Raw genomic sequence first — 16,904 nt, 5'->3', positions numbered from 1 at the left:
GGTATTCTGCAGAAATGCCATCCAGCACACACAGGTGCAACAATTCCAGAGCAAACACACCAATCGGCTTAGGCATGTGCGACTTTAATGCCAGTTGCACTTAGAAGTGCACATCTGGACGGCGGCTGCACTTTACAGCTTCTCTTTACAAGGTTTTTGTTTTTTTACTTCAAGAGAAATAATGAAGGCTTCTCTGGAAACAATGGTGCTGCTGCAGGGGCTGCCAAGCTAGCTTGGGATTAGACCCAACCGTCCTCACCTCGCACCTCTGAAGCATCCTCTGCCTCTCTGACTACCCACGGAAATGCTGCAACCCCGCTTAGACCACCTCAGGACAACGTGGATGGTCAAGGTCTTCTGGAGTTTCAAAGTCATCACCATCGTCCAAGAGCTGCCATTTTTGAGAACCCAGTTTGTATCGAGGATTTGCTATGTTATTTTACAGTTAAGAAGGTGCAAACCCAGAGAGAGAAAGGAATGCACCCAAGTTACAAAGGTGAGAAATGGGGTGCTGGCTGCCCCAGAGCCATGTCCTGTTCCCATTCCAGGCTGCCTGCCATCTTGAGACCCCCAGCTGTGGTTGGGGGTACCACAGGGAATGCAGGTGGGTAGGCTAGGCCTCAGGGGGCCCTGGTTCAGCCTGTGGGGTTAAATTTAGGTAAGTTCTCTCTCTCACACACACACACACACACACGCACACACCCCACCACCACCACCACCACACCACTGTACACAATGCCGCCTCTAGGTGGAGGAGAATGTCTGGGAAGGAAGGAAGGGGAGCACTGAGTGGCCAGGAGTCTGGGGCAAACACCAGGCACCTTATATCGGGAATTCTGGAAAGGAGGGTCCTCCACCTCAAGGAAGCAGCAGGGGCCTGCTGGCTGGACCTTTTTAAGACCACCCATCCTTGATACTTCCACCCAGCAGCATCCCAGGAGCACAGGGTGCCTGGCAGGACGAGGGAGCTCCACCACCGGAGGGAGCTGGTCCTCCCTTCACCCCGACACGTGGAATCACACAACCCCAAGTGTGACTGTGTGCCATGTGGGGACAGAAACCCAAGAATTCTGGAGGAACCAGAGTCCCTGATGCTGACTCAGGAGATCCTGTTTGTAAATGAACTTGTTTTCCGCACACTCATATTTTCCATTTAACTTTCTTCCAGCAGATGAGACACAGACAGTGCACGCCAGAACAACCGAACCCTGGGTGCAAGCTTAGGATGCCAGGCAGAGGAGACCCACATGGATGCTCCCGTCACTGCCCTCCAGGCTGGGGGGCAACAGGCAGCTTGTCTGGACCCCCTCTTTACGGGCTCTAGAAACTGCAGCAGACACCCCTGCTTCAGAGCAGGGCTCGTGGAAGAGCTGAAACTTACAGCTCGGGTTGAGGAGGAAGAAACTCAATCCAACTTCCTGGACAATGGACCGGGCTTCTCTCGACGCGCCTCCCACTTAATCAAAACAGCGCAGCTGAGGTGACCCGGGGTCTCTCCATCAACTGCTCCCAGCACTCTCACGCCAGCCCAAGACTGTGGCAGCTGGAGGCCCACGGCAGACAGGGAAGGGTCTCAGAGGCCCTCTGTACGCATGGCTGAAGATACAAGTAATACATGTGGAAACCCAAACACTAATTACACTGCCGACAAGCTGGACGCCAGACACGACTTCCCGGCCTTTGCCCTGCTGTCCCCAGAGCACAGGATGTGTAGCAAGTGGTGCCTGGGGCAGGATCCTGCAGGAGACCCTTGGACGTGGAAGAGGCCCTCCACCTCTGGGCAAGGGCACCGCGAGCCACCCAGACCCACCTGAAGGGGCAGGCAGTGGGGGCAGATGAGCCGGACCCGACAGTCCAGGTTTCGCCTGCTCCCGAACTCTCCTAAACAATTCTGTTACCTCCCACGCGCCCCGCTCAGCGCTTCCACCCACTTCCCAGTGGGGTTCCGACTCCAGAAACCAGAGGTAACTTGGTCTGGCTGTTTGTGGTGGTGGACACACTGGGTAACCTCAAACAAGTCCCGCTCAGCCACAGCAGAGGGAAGTACTTAGGAACAAGCCAGACTAAGAGAAGTCCAGTCAGGGTCTTTCACTCCCGGCCCCTCCGATCTAGCCTCCAAATGGCTCACGGAGGAGCTCCTTAGGATGTGTGTCAGAGGTTCCTGTGTCCCCTGGGACCCTTCAGACCCCTCCCGACGCGCCGAGGACGACACCAAGTCCATGCCTGACAAGGGCCTGTGCGCCGCTCCCCACCGCCCACGTCCTGCTCAGCCTTCACTCAACAGCCACACAGCTCAGAGGGCCACCTCCACTGCCCCTCCCCGCCAGGGTACACGGCCCAGCCCAGCTCCCCAAGACCACCCGCAGTTTCACAATTTCAGTGAAAGGAGACAAGGCAGAAGCAGCCCAGGGAACCAGGCGTGAACTTCCAAGAGCCCTCCCAGTGGAGTCACACGAGGCCTAATTCCACCACCAATGCGCCGTGACCGCATGTAAGGTGCTGTCTCCACAGAAGCTCCTTGGAGGCCTGGTGCCCAGGGACCGCACTGGTGAGCACCCTCTACCTTGCACACAGCAGGGTTCCAGACTCCAGAAGGGAGGGTGGAGTTCAGCATAAACCATAGCGTTTGCATGAACAGCTTACACATTGTGACCATTCCTAATCAGGGAATGGAAAGAAATGGCCAAAATCTCAGTTCCCAGATGCCCAAGGAACAACCCTGCAAGGACAGCGGTCCCAGGTCCGCTCAGATAATGCTCTTCCAAGCAGGGGCAAGCCCACCACAGACAACCCACAGTCCCTCCCCCAGCCACCACTGCCGACACTCTTCCCTACCCTAGTGCCTGGCTTTTGGTCCTTCATAGCACTTGTCACGTTGTGGAAGTCTTTTGCTCATATGTTTGCACCTCATCACCCCATTAAGCCCCATGAGGGCAGGGGCCCCGCCTGACCCACCCCCACAACGCCCCCAGTGCTCAGAGCACAGCCGGGTCTCAGGAAGTATTGGTGGGTGGATCATAAGTAAGTCCTCTCTCCCATCACCACAGGTGGGAACAGCTTCACTCCACTTCTGGAACAGACTTACTCAAGGTCTCCCTGTAGTCTGGTGGCAGAGCCCCGACCAGAACCCGATGCCTCCTATCGTGGCTGGTGACGTCACACAGCCTGCTGTCTCCCCACTTACGCACCAGAGCCACCCCATGGCTGCGAGCATAAATGCTCCGAACATAAGACATCCACACAGGTGACTGCTGCAAAAGCAGAATTCGGTTATGCATGAAGGTCGAATGAACAGCATGGTGCAAGGTGAGCCTCAGGAACAGACCTCACCAACTGCCCCCTCAGCCCCTTGGATGGGCAAGTGGTACCCTGCCAATAAACAAGGAGACAGAGGCTCAGAAAAGTCAACCGACTTGCTCATAGTCTGTGAGTAATGACAGAACAGAGAATCAAAACCAAGTCTCTCCGAAAGCCCCGCTCCTCCCCACTCTGCTGGGGTCAGAGACTCCCGCTGGGAGGTGTCTGTGCCTCCCATCTTAGTGGCTCCACCCACCATCAGGTACCTGCTTCCCAGACTTCTGCTACTTTTACTTCAGCAGAAAAACTCCCATTGCCATCTGCTATTCCCACCAGCACCAGAACACTAAAACTCCCCAGGCCCGATGCTCACATCTGAGGAAGGGGTAGTCCCTAGGAGCCCAGGATCCAAGGTCTGAGAAGGCAGCTGGGAACACGGAGTTTCAAAAACCAAGGAAACCAAGGCAACAAACTTTTTCCACACAGGAATATGGATGTCCTGCTCTGGCTGGGCCACAGTTGCTCAAATGTCATCTGACAGGCACAGAGAACGGAAGGAAGGAGCGGAAACACCCCCAACTGCAAGGTGGCCCCAGAGCGGGGAGAGGAGGCAGGGAGCCGGAGGAAGGCCATCTGCCAAGCACCCTGGCCGCTGCTGGGGAGGCGCATGGGCTCTGGGACTGCCACAGGGACACTAGCCTTGTTTCTCTCTGTAAACTTCTTCCGGACAAGGAGGACTGATTAGAAAACCTAATTAAAGCTTTTGAAGATTATCTCAGACCCAAAGCAAGGAAGAACACAAAATGCCTTCCCACCCCACTCCTCCACCCCCCAGACTCTGGCCTTCATTAAGCTTTGATTTCAATCAATTGCACACCCACTAAAATTAACTTATAAAGCCAATAAATTGCAACCGCATGTTTGAAGGTTATTATCTGCTGCAAGCCAAAAGCCAAGGATCGCAGAGCATGGGGCAAGATGTCTAGCACAGATGGGAGTAATCATCTCTGAAAGAGAGCAGTGCCAGCCCCTTCGGTTAGAACATCTGGTCTCAGCAGAACCCGGGCGGACAGAGGCAATGGCGAGAGCCGGGGTGAAAGCCAGAGTGGGGAGGGTTTCCCATCTTCTTTGGGAACCTGAAAACTCAAAAGCACCGATCGTGGAGCTCATGGCAGCCAACTGGCGGCTCACACTGCAAATAAGATGTTTCTCTGGCAGCTGTAAGTGCCTACCCTATGTCGAAGGCCCCGCTGCTAAGTCTCTCCCAAGAAAGATGCATGCTTACAACAAGTGATGAAGTTTTGTGACTGATGAGCTACCCTAGGCTTAGGCCTGAAAGGTCAAGACAACTCTGCCGAGAAAGAGGTGATCCTGTGAGCTAGCCACCCAAGAGCTGGCCCCTTCTGTTACTTCTCCCTACTCCCCAGGGGCTAACTGAGCCAGGCCCATGAATTAGTTAGAAAACCACCCTGGGGTTTGGGAGAGATGTTGACGACCAGGGTGGGAGAGCTTGAGGAAGGGAAGTGATGGTGTTCAAGACAAGTAGATCATGACCCCCCGCAGCCCCAGCACGCCAGCAAGACGTGCCTGTCATCTCCGAAGCCTTTTCAGCAGACTATCTTATTCTAAAATCGGGGTTGTCTGAGTTGTGCTATCAACAGTTGCTTAATAGTTATTCTCTTGGGGAAAACTCGCCGCCATGATCCCTTTCCACTGCTCTGGGGATGGCAAAGAAGGAAATCCATAAATGTGGGAGGGCCTGGAGGGTGGGAGGGTGAGAACGTGGCAGGGAGCTGGGAGGAGCGGGGGAAACAAGGAACCGGTGGGCTTCAAAGGAAGACATGCAACTCACCTCCCTGGGCCCCTACTCACCTCTTGCCCACCTTGGGGAAGGAGTCATGCCCCCAACTGCTGGCACTTTGAAGCCATGATGGAGAAATGCCATGCACAGGAGGGGCGGGGGACGGTACATCCCCATCGGAGTCGCAAGCTGGAGGGCCTGCTAGTCAATCCATTCCCGGCCCAGCTCCCTCACTCTGACCATACTAACTCCATGTGCTGATAATTTATTCTAATTTCCTACAAAGTCAAAACCTTCACAGACCCGGGGATCAAAGCCCAGAGCCAGAGGACAGAAGCCAAGGCTTTCCCTCAGGATGCTGGGGAAGCAGCTTTTATCTCTCGTGGCAGAGAGAGGCCTCTGGGGGCAGCAAGCACAGCCTCTCTGCAGGGCGTAGGGTGGCTCTAGGCCGCCTGGCCTGGATCACTCTCCACGTGCTCACTGAAGTCTCCACTCATCTTTTTAAGAACACCAGGAGTAAGAACACAGCCGATGGGCCCATGACCAGCCCAGGAGGAAGGGGAACCAGGAAGCTGTATTCACTCCTGTGCACACAGGCATACAACAAAAAACACCCCCAGGTTTAGCCTTAAGATATGAGCCAATGAGGGTGCTGGAGAGGGCAGTGGCAGGAAGGGGCACCTCATGTCTCTGTTTTCTATTTTTCTTTTGTCAAATCTCCAACCATTCAGAAGATGAAGACAAATCTGTGTGTGAGCTGAGTTTGGTGCGGTCTTTCTGGTACAGAGCGAGAGTCCTTCCTGCTCACAGTCTTGGAACATGAAGTCCCCGAAGGCTCCTTACAGCACAGTGCTCACTACAACACAAGGGGATTCTAAGCCCGATGGCTGGAGTCAGGCAGCTTTCAGACATTTGAGGGAGTCACTGGTCTTAAGGCCAGAACACAAGCTACACCCAGATCTAACTCTGCACTCCATCAGAATCCGGAATTCAGACACACCTGGGCATCAGGGATTAAAGTCAGGGATAGCACTGGGGATGGGCCTGCTCATCACGGTCCTCAATCCCTGGGGGCGCAGGCCAAGCCCCACTTTGAAGCAGGGCGCCCCAGAGAGTCTGTCCTCCCCGGGGAAGCAGTCACTCCCCTTCTCTGGCATAGTGGTCTGGCCGAGGCTCCGAGCACCTCTCGGCAGGCCCAGGATGCAGGCCATCTTCCTGGCCCTTTGGGCAGCAGCTCAGACAAGAGCCAGCAGACATGAGGCCACATCAGGGGTGAAGCCTCCCCTCAGAATGATCTTTGCCTGAGCCCATCTGTTGATGTGAAAAGAAGGCAGGTGGCAGAATCCACAGAGGAGCCCTGTGGCTTCCTTCACTGGGGTGACAGCCAAAGAGCCTTTCTGCCTACGGGAACAGGTCTCTACTGGGAAGGGGCGGGATGAAGGGTAACTGCCCCTTCATCCTGTGGAACAATCTGGTCCCTAGAAAACCTGGAGTAACCACTGGCCGGTGCTGCTCAAGGCAGAGACAGGGCCTCTGAGCCCCTGGCTGACCTCCCTCTGCTCCGGAATCACGGGGAGGCGAGTTCAGGCTCTGGGCCCTACCAACGTCACTGACATGGCCGCCAACAACTCTCGGGGCACTGTGACAACGGGAACTTCCAGAGGTGAGCGAGGGACCAAGACAGGGGAGGGAGGGAGGAAGAAAAAGGAGACTTGATTCATAATCAGTAGGCCAGAAACGAGCTGCCTCATCGTGTGTGGTCCAGCTGGGAAAATGCTCCTCACTTACGGCCTCAGTGGAGTGTCCTCAGAACTCTGATAACACTGGGTGCTTTGAAACTGAAGATTGGCTGCCCAGTGACAGCTCCAACTGCCATCCCTTGGTGGCCTGTGGCTGCTGTCACACGGGGAGAACTGAGCCCCCCCTGCGTCCCTCACATACGGGGGAATGAAGGGCCTCCTGCCCGTCTCTGTGGGTGCCACCAGAGGTCTTGCACCCTCTCCTCCCCCTGTGAAGAGCACACTGATGCTGCTGGGGACAGAACGGCAACCCCTGGCTGGGACTCCACTCTACAGACTGTCCCAGAGCCTTAGGGTCTGGCTTGTCCAGTTAGAACCTCACTGGGAGCAGGAAGCTGTCCTGTCACCACCTCCCAACCTCCCCGCAGGTCAGCTCACCTGTGTAGGCCCAGGCCCAGGCACAAAGAAACACAGGTCATTAAGGCTTCAAAGCCACCTTCAAAGTGGACATCTGCCCAGGCCAGGGAGCCTTCTCAGGAGGCAGTGCAGAGTTCGACCCAGGGTACCAGCCCCAGCTCCCGCTGTTTTCTAGCAGGTTAACCTGCTTGAGAACTTCTCCGAGCACCGCTTTCAACATGTGTTTAATGAGGAAACTCCCACTTACCCACAGTCACTGTAAGGATCGGGGCACACACCTAAGACGGACCACGTGTCATTATACGTGAGAACCAGCGAGACAGGAGAAGGAAGGAAGGAAGGAAGGAAGGAGCAAAGGCGACACTGGACTCATCCCCAGGTCTGGTCCCAAATGGCAGCACAAGGCAACATGTCTCCATCACTTCATTCAGGAAATCACAACCCAAAGGTTTAAACCTATAGGAAATTAGAACTAGTCTCGTTCTGATCCCTGGAGAATCCAAGAGCTGCCCTGGCCTAGAGCCACTGGCACAAGCCGCCTTCTGCCCGGACTGCTCCTTCCCCACCCAGCATCAGACCAGCTCCGGTGTCAGCTCCCCGAGAGGCATCCCCCACCCCTGCACTTAAAGTCCCCAGTCACTCCCTGTCCCGTCACCCTCCAAAACACCGACCTGTTTGCACTCATTTGTCTTCCCACAGCAGACACAGCAGGGACCTGGTCGGCTGGATTCAAGGCTGGAGCCCTAGCACTTGGTGAGCACCTGGCTCGTGGCAAACACTCAAAATGCTGGTCCAGTAAGTGAATAAATTTTGGACGCTGGAGTGAAAAGGATGATTTTATATAAAATACATTTCTGGCTGTGTGACCCTGGGCAAGTGACCTCACCTCTCTGAATCTGTTGACTCACTTATAACAAGGGGATAATCCTCTGGCACAGGCTGACGTGAGGATGAAATGGGGTAAGAGCGCGAGGCAGTTAATGCTGTGCTCGCAGGCACTGGCTGTTAACGGCTGTCATCCTCACTGCTATTTTAGCATCAATATTATCACTATCACATGAAACTGATTCCATTTAGGAATTCTTATTTAGTAGCGGGATTGGCTTCTTGCCAAATGGCTGAGTAACAGATCAGAGACAACAGCAACGAGACAGCTTCTCAGCATCCCTGGAAGAGGAGCTATTCTGCAGCAGGGTGAAGTTCTAGATGGAAGAACTCTTTAAACACTTAAAATTTATTCCAACTGTGAACATCAAGAATTTGTGGAAACTTCAGGAAAATATGGGCTCAAATCCTAGATCTTCACCCTTATGTCCTGTGGTGAGTCATTTAGCCTCTCAGAACCTGTTTCCTCATCTGTAAAGAAGGGAAAATCATCTCCCCCAGAAGTTCTTGAAAGGATTAAAGATAATGTCTGTAAAATACTGGCCCAGAGGTTCTTGAAAGGATTAAAGATAATGTCTGTAAAATACTGGCACGTGATAGATACTGAAGATAAAGCGGATTCACACAGCTGATGCATTCAGGGGAGACTCAAATGTTTGGGGCCATTTGTTTGGGGCTTCCTCAGAGCTGTGTTTTTGCTTAAGTGTCATGGGGTTGTTTGTTTGTGTGTCAGACTGAGAGGTGTCCCTTTTCCTCCAGAACCAGCTTCGAAAGGAAATTCTTTATTGAATGTGCTATATCAAATCTACTGAGAACTCAACGACCACTCCAACCGTCGGCACGACGGAGACCTGCAGTTCCTGTTCGAAGTGGAACAACACCTGCTTTGGGACAACAGCTCAAGAACTGGTTTTATATTTTTAAAGGATGATATATATACACATGAAAGAACAAAGAGAACGTGAGAGAGACTTACGTGGCCTGCAAAGCCTAAAATGTTTACTCTCTGGCCCTTTACAGAAGTGTCTGCCAAGCCCTCCCCCGAATGATTGAACTTGTACTAAGGTAGCATCGCATACGTTACAGTTGTGCTGAGTTTTCAGTGTAGAACTTAACAATGTGATTCCACTGACTAAGAGAACAGTGCTTCAGAGGATGAGGCTTCTCTGGAGCCTTTCCCTGCAAGGCTGATGAGGTGGCCACCCTTTGTGATGGTGCAGCAGAAAGGGGAGGAATCTAAGGAGACCAGCGAAAGCACTTTCCAAAGCCGGGGCTGAGGCCCCCAACAAACTCAGCAGTCAGCAAAATGTGAGCTCGGAGAGGGGCAGCCCAAGCCCCACTGTTTAAGGACCTCGACTCCTCCTGCCCAGCGACGGATCCGGAAGCAGGGTCTTGAGCCCCAGGTGAGAAGAGTTAGGACGTGCCCTACAGCAGAAAACCAGAGGGGCCTTGGGGGACGGACACAGCTGGGTTTGATTCCTCGCTCGGCCGCCTGCCTTGGACAGAAATACCTTAACCTTCATGAGCTTTCATTTCTTTGTCTGAAAAATGGGGACTAAAGTGACGACCAAGTTTGTGAGTGGAGACAACGTACATGAAATGCCCGGCACTGAGTTCTGCGCAAGGCGTTCAGCCCCAGCAGCACTGCTGTGACGATGAAGCAGCAGGATCCAGAGTGTCACCCGGGAAGGGCAACACCTTAGCACCCAGCCACCTGCGAAAGACCTGATGACCACGCTAGCGCCCAGTACCCTGCTGTGGGTGCTCAGAACTTTTACAAGTTAGGCAAGCCAGGGGGCAGGTCCGCGGGAGACTGCCTGGCCTGGTCGTGGTCCCATCTGTGATTTACGTATGGACAAGGTGAGAGCGGCAGGGCAGAGGGCGCGTGTGACTCACAGGTCTCGATACTGGTCAAAGGCATTGTTGGCTTCCACCTCCAGCTTTCTCAGTCGAGCAGAAGGCATGGCCCCATCTTCCAAAGGAGGGTCATACTTGTTACTCCATGGTGACCTGGAGGGGAGAAAAAGGAGACCACGTGAATCGTTCCAGGGAGGTATGGCTGGTGAGCTGCAGGTCCAAGCCCCAGCTTCTGAAACTGCAGAGGAAAAGCCACCATCCACAGCAAAGATCCTTCCAGGCCCCGGCCACAAACACAGCTTTCTTGAGGTCTGCAGAGCAAGGGCTCACTCAGACTCCACCAGACCTGGGTATGAGCCCCGGGTTCCACCTCCCACCAGCTGCGGATTTCTGACAGGTGTCTTGACTTCTCTGCACCTCCCTTTCTTCATGTGCAAACTGAGGCTACTATTTGCTACCCAAAGGGCTGTTCTGAGGAGCAAAGAAGAAAAGTACATCAAGTGTCTAGACCAGAGACTGGCACACAGTAAGTGTTCAACAAATGTGACTTCTCACCCTTTTCCCAATTTCCTTTTGTTTTACCGTTGTATTGATCAACAGACGCCCTCTCTCCTCCCTGACCTGCTGGCAGCTCTGGAGAAACTTACTCCTCAAACACCTTCACACACAATTAAGGATTAAGAAGAGAGCTGTCAGTTATGGAAGCAGGTGAGAGAGCTAGCCCCACGGGGAAAGGCTGATCACACGTAAGAAAGCCTGAGTTCTCCCGTGAACAGAGGACAGCTCTCCAGCCTCCGGGGACGGTGCACACACACAAGCTGCTAAGTAATGAGAACCAGCCTCACTTTTTCCAGCCCAAGAACTTGCTGCATTTTTTAAAAATGTATTCTGGCACATCAGGAAAGCATTTAATCACAGAGTACTGGAAAGGGGGCTATAAGGGAAATACCTACTCATTAATTCCTACAGGTGGAGTTCAGAGAAAGAATTAAAAAGGCGAGAGAGGAAAGAACAGGAGAGGGCAATGTGGGAGTTCAGACTTTCAGGCACAAACACCTCGAAGTGTCCACTGTAGGAAACCCCACTACCTTTCCTGGGTTCCCTTCCTGACAACAGCACTTCACATCACTGAGGACTTGAAAGAACCTTTTGATTTGGGATTGATGGTAAGGAAGAAAAAGGTATCACCATCTCCTGGACCCCAGTTTTAACCAATTTTGTGCACAAACATCCTTCTTGGATGCTTGGCACCTACATCAGCAAATCAAGTCAAGGAGGCTGGGCGTCTTCTCTGAGTCGCCCTCAGGCAGGGGTCCTGGCTCTCTCGGCTACTGGTCCACAAAGGTAAGTAGGGGAAGAGTCACTGTGCTTGGTGTCCCTAAAGGGTCTCCAGGCAGCAGCTGCCCTGGCCACCTCAAAGCAGGTGCCTGGAAACCCTTCTCTTCAAGCCAACTGTTCCCCGACCCCACTCACCACAGTGTTGGTAGAGACTTTGCAACCATGAGGGGAAACGCTCCCTGCTGCCCCGTGGCCAGCAGCCAGCTCCTGTGGTCACATCAGACCATACACAGGCCACAGGAGAGTCGTGGGACAAGCAGGACCCCACCTGGCTTGCAGGGCAGGTGTGAAGCCAACACCGGGCTAGCCCTCACTCCAGAGGCCTCTCCCTCCTTGAGCAGGGCTGACCTGTGTGTTCTCATTGTTCTCATCTCTCAAAACTGGGCTGCCTGACAGAACTTTTCAAAACAAATGTTCTGTCTCTGCGCTGTCCACCAGCTTCATGCGGCTCCTGAGGACTTGTGTGACTGAGGATCTGGATTTTTAATTTTATTTAATTTGAACTGATTTAGACAACCAACTTTAGAACCTAAGTTCCAAGAGGGCAAGAGTCTTGTCTGTCTTGCTCTCCGCTGTTTGCTCAGCACCTGGAATAGTGCCCGGCACTCAACCACATGCTCATTAGAATTTTAAAAAAATAGAAAAATGGATGGATTACTGCACACCCGCCTGCAACCCCCAACACAAAGCAGAAGTAACCACCCCCGCCACCCCCTCACCCCCACACAGATGTTGATTCTTGCAGCTGTCACATCCCTGCCCCCCGCCCCGGCCCTCGCGCTGCAGCGCCCGGCACCGAGCTTGTGGGCACTGAGTGAAGCCTCATGGCGTGGGGTGGGGAAGAAAGGGTGCAGAGCAACTCTGCTGGGGCCCCCCAAACCGACAGAGACGGAACAACTTTCTGCAGCGGGACACCTAAGCATAACAAACAAACAAATTAGCAAAGACCTCTCAGCAGACCCAGAGACAGGGATGGAGCTGCAGAATGCTGTCACCACCAGCACCATTTATTTGTAAACTAGGCCTGCTACCTCCACTCACAAGGGGAGTGGAAAGGAATCCAAGCATGAGGATCTCAACTCCCCACCTCCCCTGCGGCCCCTAGACTCCCCTCAGCCACTCAGAGGTCAGACCTGCGTTTCCACAGCTGCACGGCCAGTGCTGTCCTGGGGGCCCGGGTGACCCACCCCAACTGGCTTCCATTTAAAGGCGACCTGATTCGACACGAAGAGCCCATCTCTCTCGACAACTGGGGGCCTGGAATTTTCGAGAAGCCTGTAACTCACATTGCTCCTGGCTCACAGACGACAGCATTTCAAGCCGTTAGCCCTGGAGCCAGGGTAATTGTAGCTGGGGGAAAAATCATAACATTACCCAGAATATTCTGAGTGGAAGGGGCACTCAGAACACATTTAAGAGCTTAAATGGAGGCCATTTGAAAAAAGACAGATGGACAGGAACGCTTAGATTTCAAAAGTCAGGCCTTTCATTTCCCTCAGAGAATGCTTTTTGTTTCAGCTAACAGGTTTCAAACAGTGCTGCTGGCAAACAATCACACCATAAGGATCTTATTTAAGCAAACGATCAAACACAGTTAGGACAGAAATGTGTGGAGAAAATCAGAAGACCTTGAAGTTTTATACCAAGAAGAGAAAAAAGGAAAGCCCTGTGCCTGACACTCTGGGCTCCTCTCCGGCTGAAGTCCCCCAGGCCCCTCTAGGAGCCCCAGGAACGCAGTGGGAGCCAGCGGGGCGCCCTGGAGGGGCTGCAGGCACCACACCTCTGGGAAGGCCTGGCCTTGGCGCTGACTGGAAATGATCCCAGCCCTTCCACTAGCTGCTGAGGAGCAGCTGCCTCACACAGCAAGCCCTGGTTTCCAGGTGGAAAAAGGAAACATGACGACACCAAACAAGACTCAGCTCCAGGACCACCTCTTCCAGGAAGCCTCCTATGAACCTGGTGCCTGGTGAGGCTGCTTGTCCTTTGGCCATGGGCTCCCTGGCCTGTCGGCCCCCTTAGCACCCTCTCCCAGTGAGGGCTAGGCCTGGCCCTACGCGCACAAGCGGGACAGCGGCCAGCCCTCCAAGGCCAAGCCTCATCTACCGCAGGGCACTCTCAGTGCCGCTGTGCTGGGACACGCACACCTGCAGCTGCAGCTCCACCCGGAGCCCCTGAACTCAGACCACCCACAGCCTCCTTACCCAACATCTCCACTTCCATCCAATGGGCAGTTTCAGCTGTCCCCACACCAGCCCCTCCCAGAGTCTGCCTCACCTCAATACACACCGACCCCACCTTCAGCAGCTCATCCTTCCACACCCTGTCCACCTGCAGACAGTGCTGCACTTTTAAAACTTGAATGCTTCACTTTTAAAACTTACCTCACATTTGACTACTTCTCCCCAATTCCACTCTAGTCTCCAGTCTGGATCAGGCCAAAATCTATTCTTTCCCTAATAACCATCTGAAGCTAGGAAAGGGACGTGATTATAAAACAGTTGTCTTGTCTCTTTTAAAAAGTCACTATTAATTGAATCTTTGTAACTCACTCCAAGTTCTACACTGTTCAGTACTTCACACATGCTATTTCTTTTAACCCAAGTGCCCTGTACTAAGTCCTATTACCCTCATCCTGGCCTGGAAGGCCTCCCTGCCGGGCTGACTCTGACCAGCTCATCCTCACCCAGGGCCGTTAACGCCGGAACACTGTCCTCCTGGATGAGTGTGGGGACTGAACTTCTTTATCCTCAAATTTCATTTCAAACTTGGCCACCAGCGTCAGAGCCTTCCCTGTCTCTGCATCCCACCGCTCCCTCCCCTGGTCCTTTGTTATTTCTTCATCCATTCTTTACCATCCACACTGTTTATGCACTTGCTAACTGCCAGGGTCCTTGACTTGGATACAAGCGGCACCGCAGAGTGACTTAGAACAGTGCCTGCCACACCGAGCACCTGCTCACAGAGATGTGTAATTAGCATTCTGTTGAAAGAACGAATACTATCATTTCCATTTCATACATGAGGAAACTAAAGATCAGAGACAATAAGTAATTTGTCAAAGTTCCCGTCTGCTACAGGGGGCAGTGCTGACTCCAGCTATGTTTTCCTGCTTTCCTTTCTCAGGCCCACCCCCTCCCCACAAAGAGACTGAGGCTGAAGCTGTAAGACTCTGCCCAGGTTCTGTGGCCTCTACATAAACCTGAAGTAGACTGTGCTCTTCCTCCATCTCCAAGGCACCAACTACAGCCAACGACCACAGGAATACTAGACTGGTTAAGGGATTCCCAATCTTTTTTAATAGGAAGAACTCCTAGACACCCTCAGAGACCTAACTCTGACATCCTCTCCTTCGGGAGGTCTTCCTGGAGTTAACCTCAGCCTTTCCTAGGCTACCCTCACACCCTGAATAAGCCTAGCCCCGGCTGCATGAGTCATGTCTGCTCTAGACCAGTGATGCCCCAGGGCAGGGACAAATGTCAGCTCAGGTATTCACAGCCCTGGTGTTGATGGAAAGAGAAAGGGAGGGGCGGTGTGTCTGACAGCTCCATCCGCATGCCCTCAACCACGCAGGCCCTCCCTGTGCTCGGATCCCACCAGGTGTGCACCCTGTACCCTCCCCTTTGCAGGACTTGATGCAATTGTAACGAAGCAGCTCACTGGTTTTGAACAACATCCTCCTCCCATTAGACTGTAAGCTCCACCAGGGCAAGGACTTTGGTTCACTGGAGGCACTCCATAAACATCTGCTGGTCGACAGGATGGAAGGGGTATGAGGGAGGGAGGAAGGACGAGCAGAAGGACAAACAGAAAAAGGGCTTATAGGCTGTCAAAGCTCAGTGGTCCTTGGGCTGCTGGCAGAGGTACTGAGTGGCCTGAGGTACGGTGTGCCTGGGGCAGGAGCTCACCTATAGGAGTCCCCATCTCTGTTGTAGTCACACAAAAGATAATCCTTTCCCACCACCTTGTCTCTGGCGATTTTCAGTGGCTGGTCAACAGAAGACAGGAGATCCTCACATAGACTGGGGACCTGGCAGAAAGAGAGGAAAAGGCAGAACAGGGGTTAAAATAACACATCAAACCCAGGTCGGCCAACGGCAACTGGAGCCACACCATGGTCAGCGTATTGAACATCTGGCCCTTGGTACCCTGCCAGGATTATGGGCTTGTTCCTTTCTTTTCCACATGTTTCTGACACCAACTGTGTCCCTCTGTAAAGAAACTTGTTCTTAAATTACAGGGGAGCGTGATTTCCAATACAGCCTTCCTTCCAAACTGCGCTCAGCTTTAATTACCTGGCCGTCGGGGTGGTCTAGCACATTTAAGTACATATGTGCTTGGTGTTGGTCTCTGGTGGGCAAAGTACAAGCTGAAGTCCTGAGAAGAAGGTAAACATCTGAAATACACAGGAACCCAAAGAACCGGGGAAGAATAACCCACCCGAGCGGGAGGACTCGCACAGGCTCCCGTGCTGGGTGGTTTCCAGCGCTTTCCAGGCCCCCGGCCGAGCACTACCAGGTCGCCTTGTGGAGTCTGCCCTACCTGCTGCAAAGGTAGCGCCCCCAGCGCTCCCAGCACCCCCAGCGCCGAGCTCCAGTTCTCAGGTTGACCCTGAGCCCCTGGCTGAGGCGGCGGCCCGGGGGGTGCGGCAGGCAGGGCTGAATCCCCGGGCAAACGCTGCTGAATCTGACACACAGCCCTGCTAGTAACTAGGCCCCTGGCCTCCTGCTCCCAACTCAAACATCAATTTCCACCAAAATATTCCAGGAAGGGATGGCAGTGCTCTCAGGAATGGATTCTTTCAGGCTTGAGTCACTTCCATGCTATATTTTCAATGTGCTGACTTATTCGTTTCATGGGCCTGGGTTTACGAAGGCCCCACCATATCGTTTACCAGACAAGTGGCTGCCAACTGCACCAATAACCCTTCCAAATGGAAAAGTTAAGTCATGTGGCAGAGACACCCAGAAGGGCAGCTCCGCAGAGGGGCTGACAGCTACAGCAGTGTCTGTGCCTCCAGAAGGCCCACACCGCCAGCAGGAGGACATGGCTGGGGAGCACCGCCACCTCAGACACTACCCAGCCTCCGTGGGCTTTCTCGAGTCATCTCTGCCGACCATGAGGCTTCAGAACTCAGCCTGGAAGGCACTGTCTGACACAACTGTAAGATGGTTCCCCTGCCTTGTGGCTCACATAAATGCTGGCCTCATGGACACGATCAGTTTCTCATACAGGGAGCAGCACCAGCCCCCCAGAAATGCACACACCATTAACCCCACAAGGTGCTTATTTCAGAATTCCTCCTTCTTGATGCAACAATCACCTGTGTACCCACCTCCTCAGACAAACAAAAAAAAAACCATACAAATAAAAATGGGGCTATTTACAATTAGTTTTGGTGATGAGAGTATCACCCCCTCCCATTTCCAAGGGGCTGCTGTGGCTCATGCACTATGCTAGGCCCTTTGTATGGGCACATTGTCTACTTAAAGCTCACATGCATCTCATGAAGTAGTTACGTATTGTCCCCACTTTACAGATTACAGAACTGAAACCCAGAGCCACTAAGTTAC

General features: G+C 53.3%; 1 protein-coding gene across 2 annotated transcripts in view; it reads right to left on the bottom strand.

Annotated features, from left to right (window-relative positions):
- Positions 1–16,904, bottom strand: part of CAPZB (capping actin protein of muscle Z-line subunit beta) — a 130,891-nt gene that overhangs the window by 26,540 nt on the left and 87,447 nt on the right. For both annotated transcript variants that reach the window (XM_064493987.1, XM_031464229.2), the window contains exons 3-4: positions 15,240–15,361; positions 10,036–10,149 (exon numbers count right to left, since the gene is read on the bottom strand). In XM_064493987.1, coding sequence (XP_064350057.1) covers positions 10,036–10,149; positions 15,240–15,361 — 236 coding nt within the window. The remainder of the gene's footprint in view (positions 1–10,035; positions 10,150–15,239; positions 15,362–16,904) is intronic.

The sequence above is a fragment of the Camelus dromedarius genome, chromosome 14 (assembly GCF_036321535.1).
Source record: "Camelus dromedarius isolate mCamDro1 chromosome 14, mCamDro1.pat, whole genome shotgun sequence".
Lineage (NCBI taxonomy): Eukaryota > Metazoa > Chordata > Mammalia > Artiodactyla > Camelidae > Camelus > Camelus dromedarius.
Note: the sequence above shows the minus strand (reverse complement) of the source record. Positions and strands in the feature narration are given on the sequence as shown.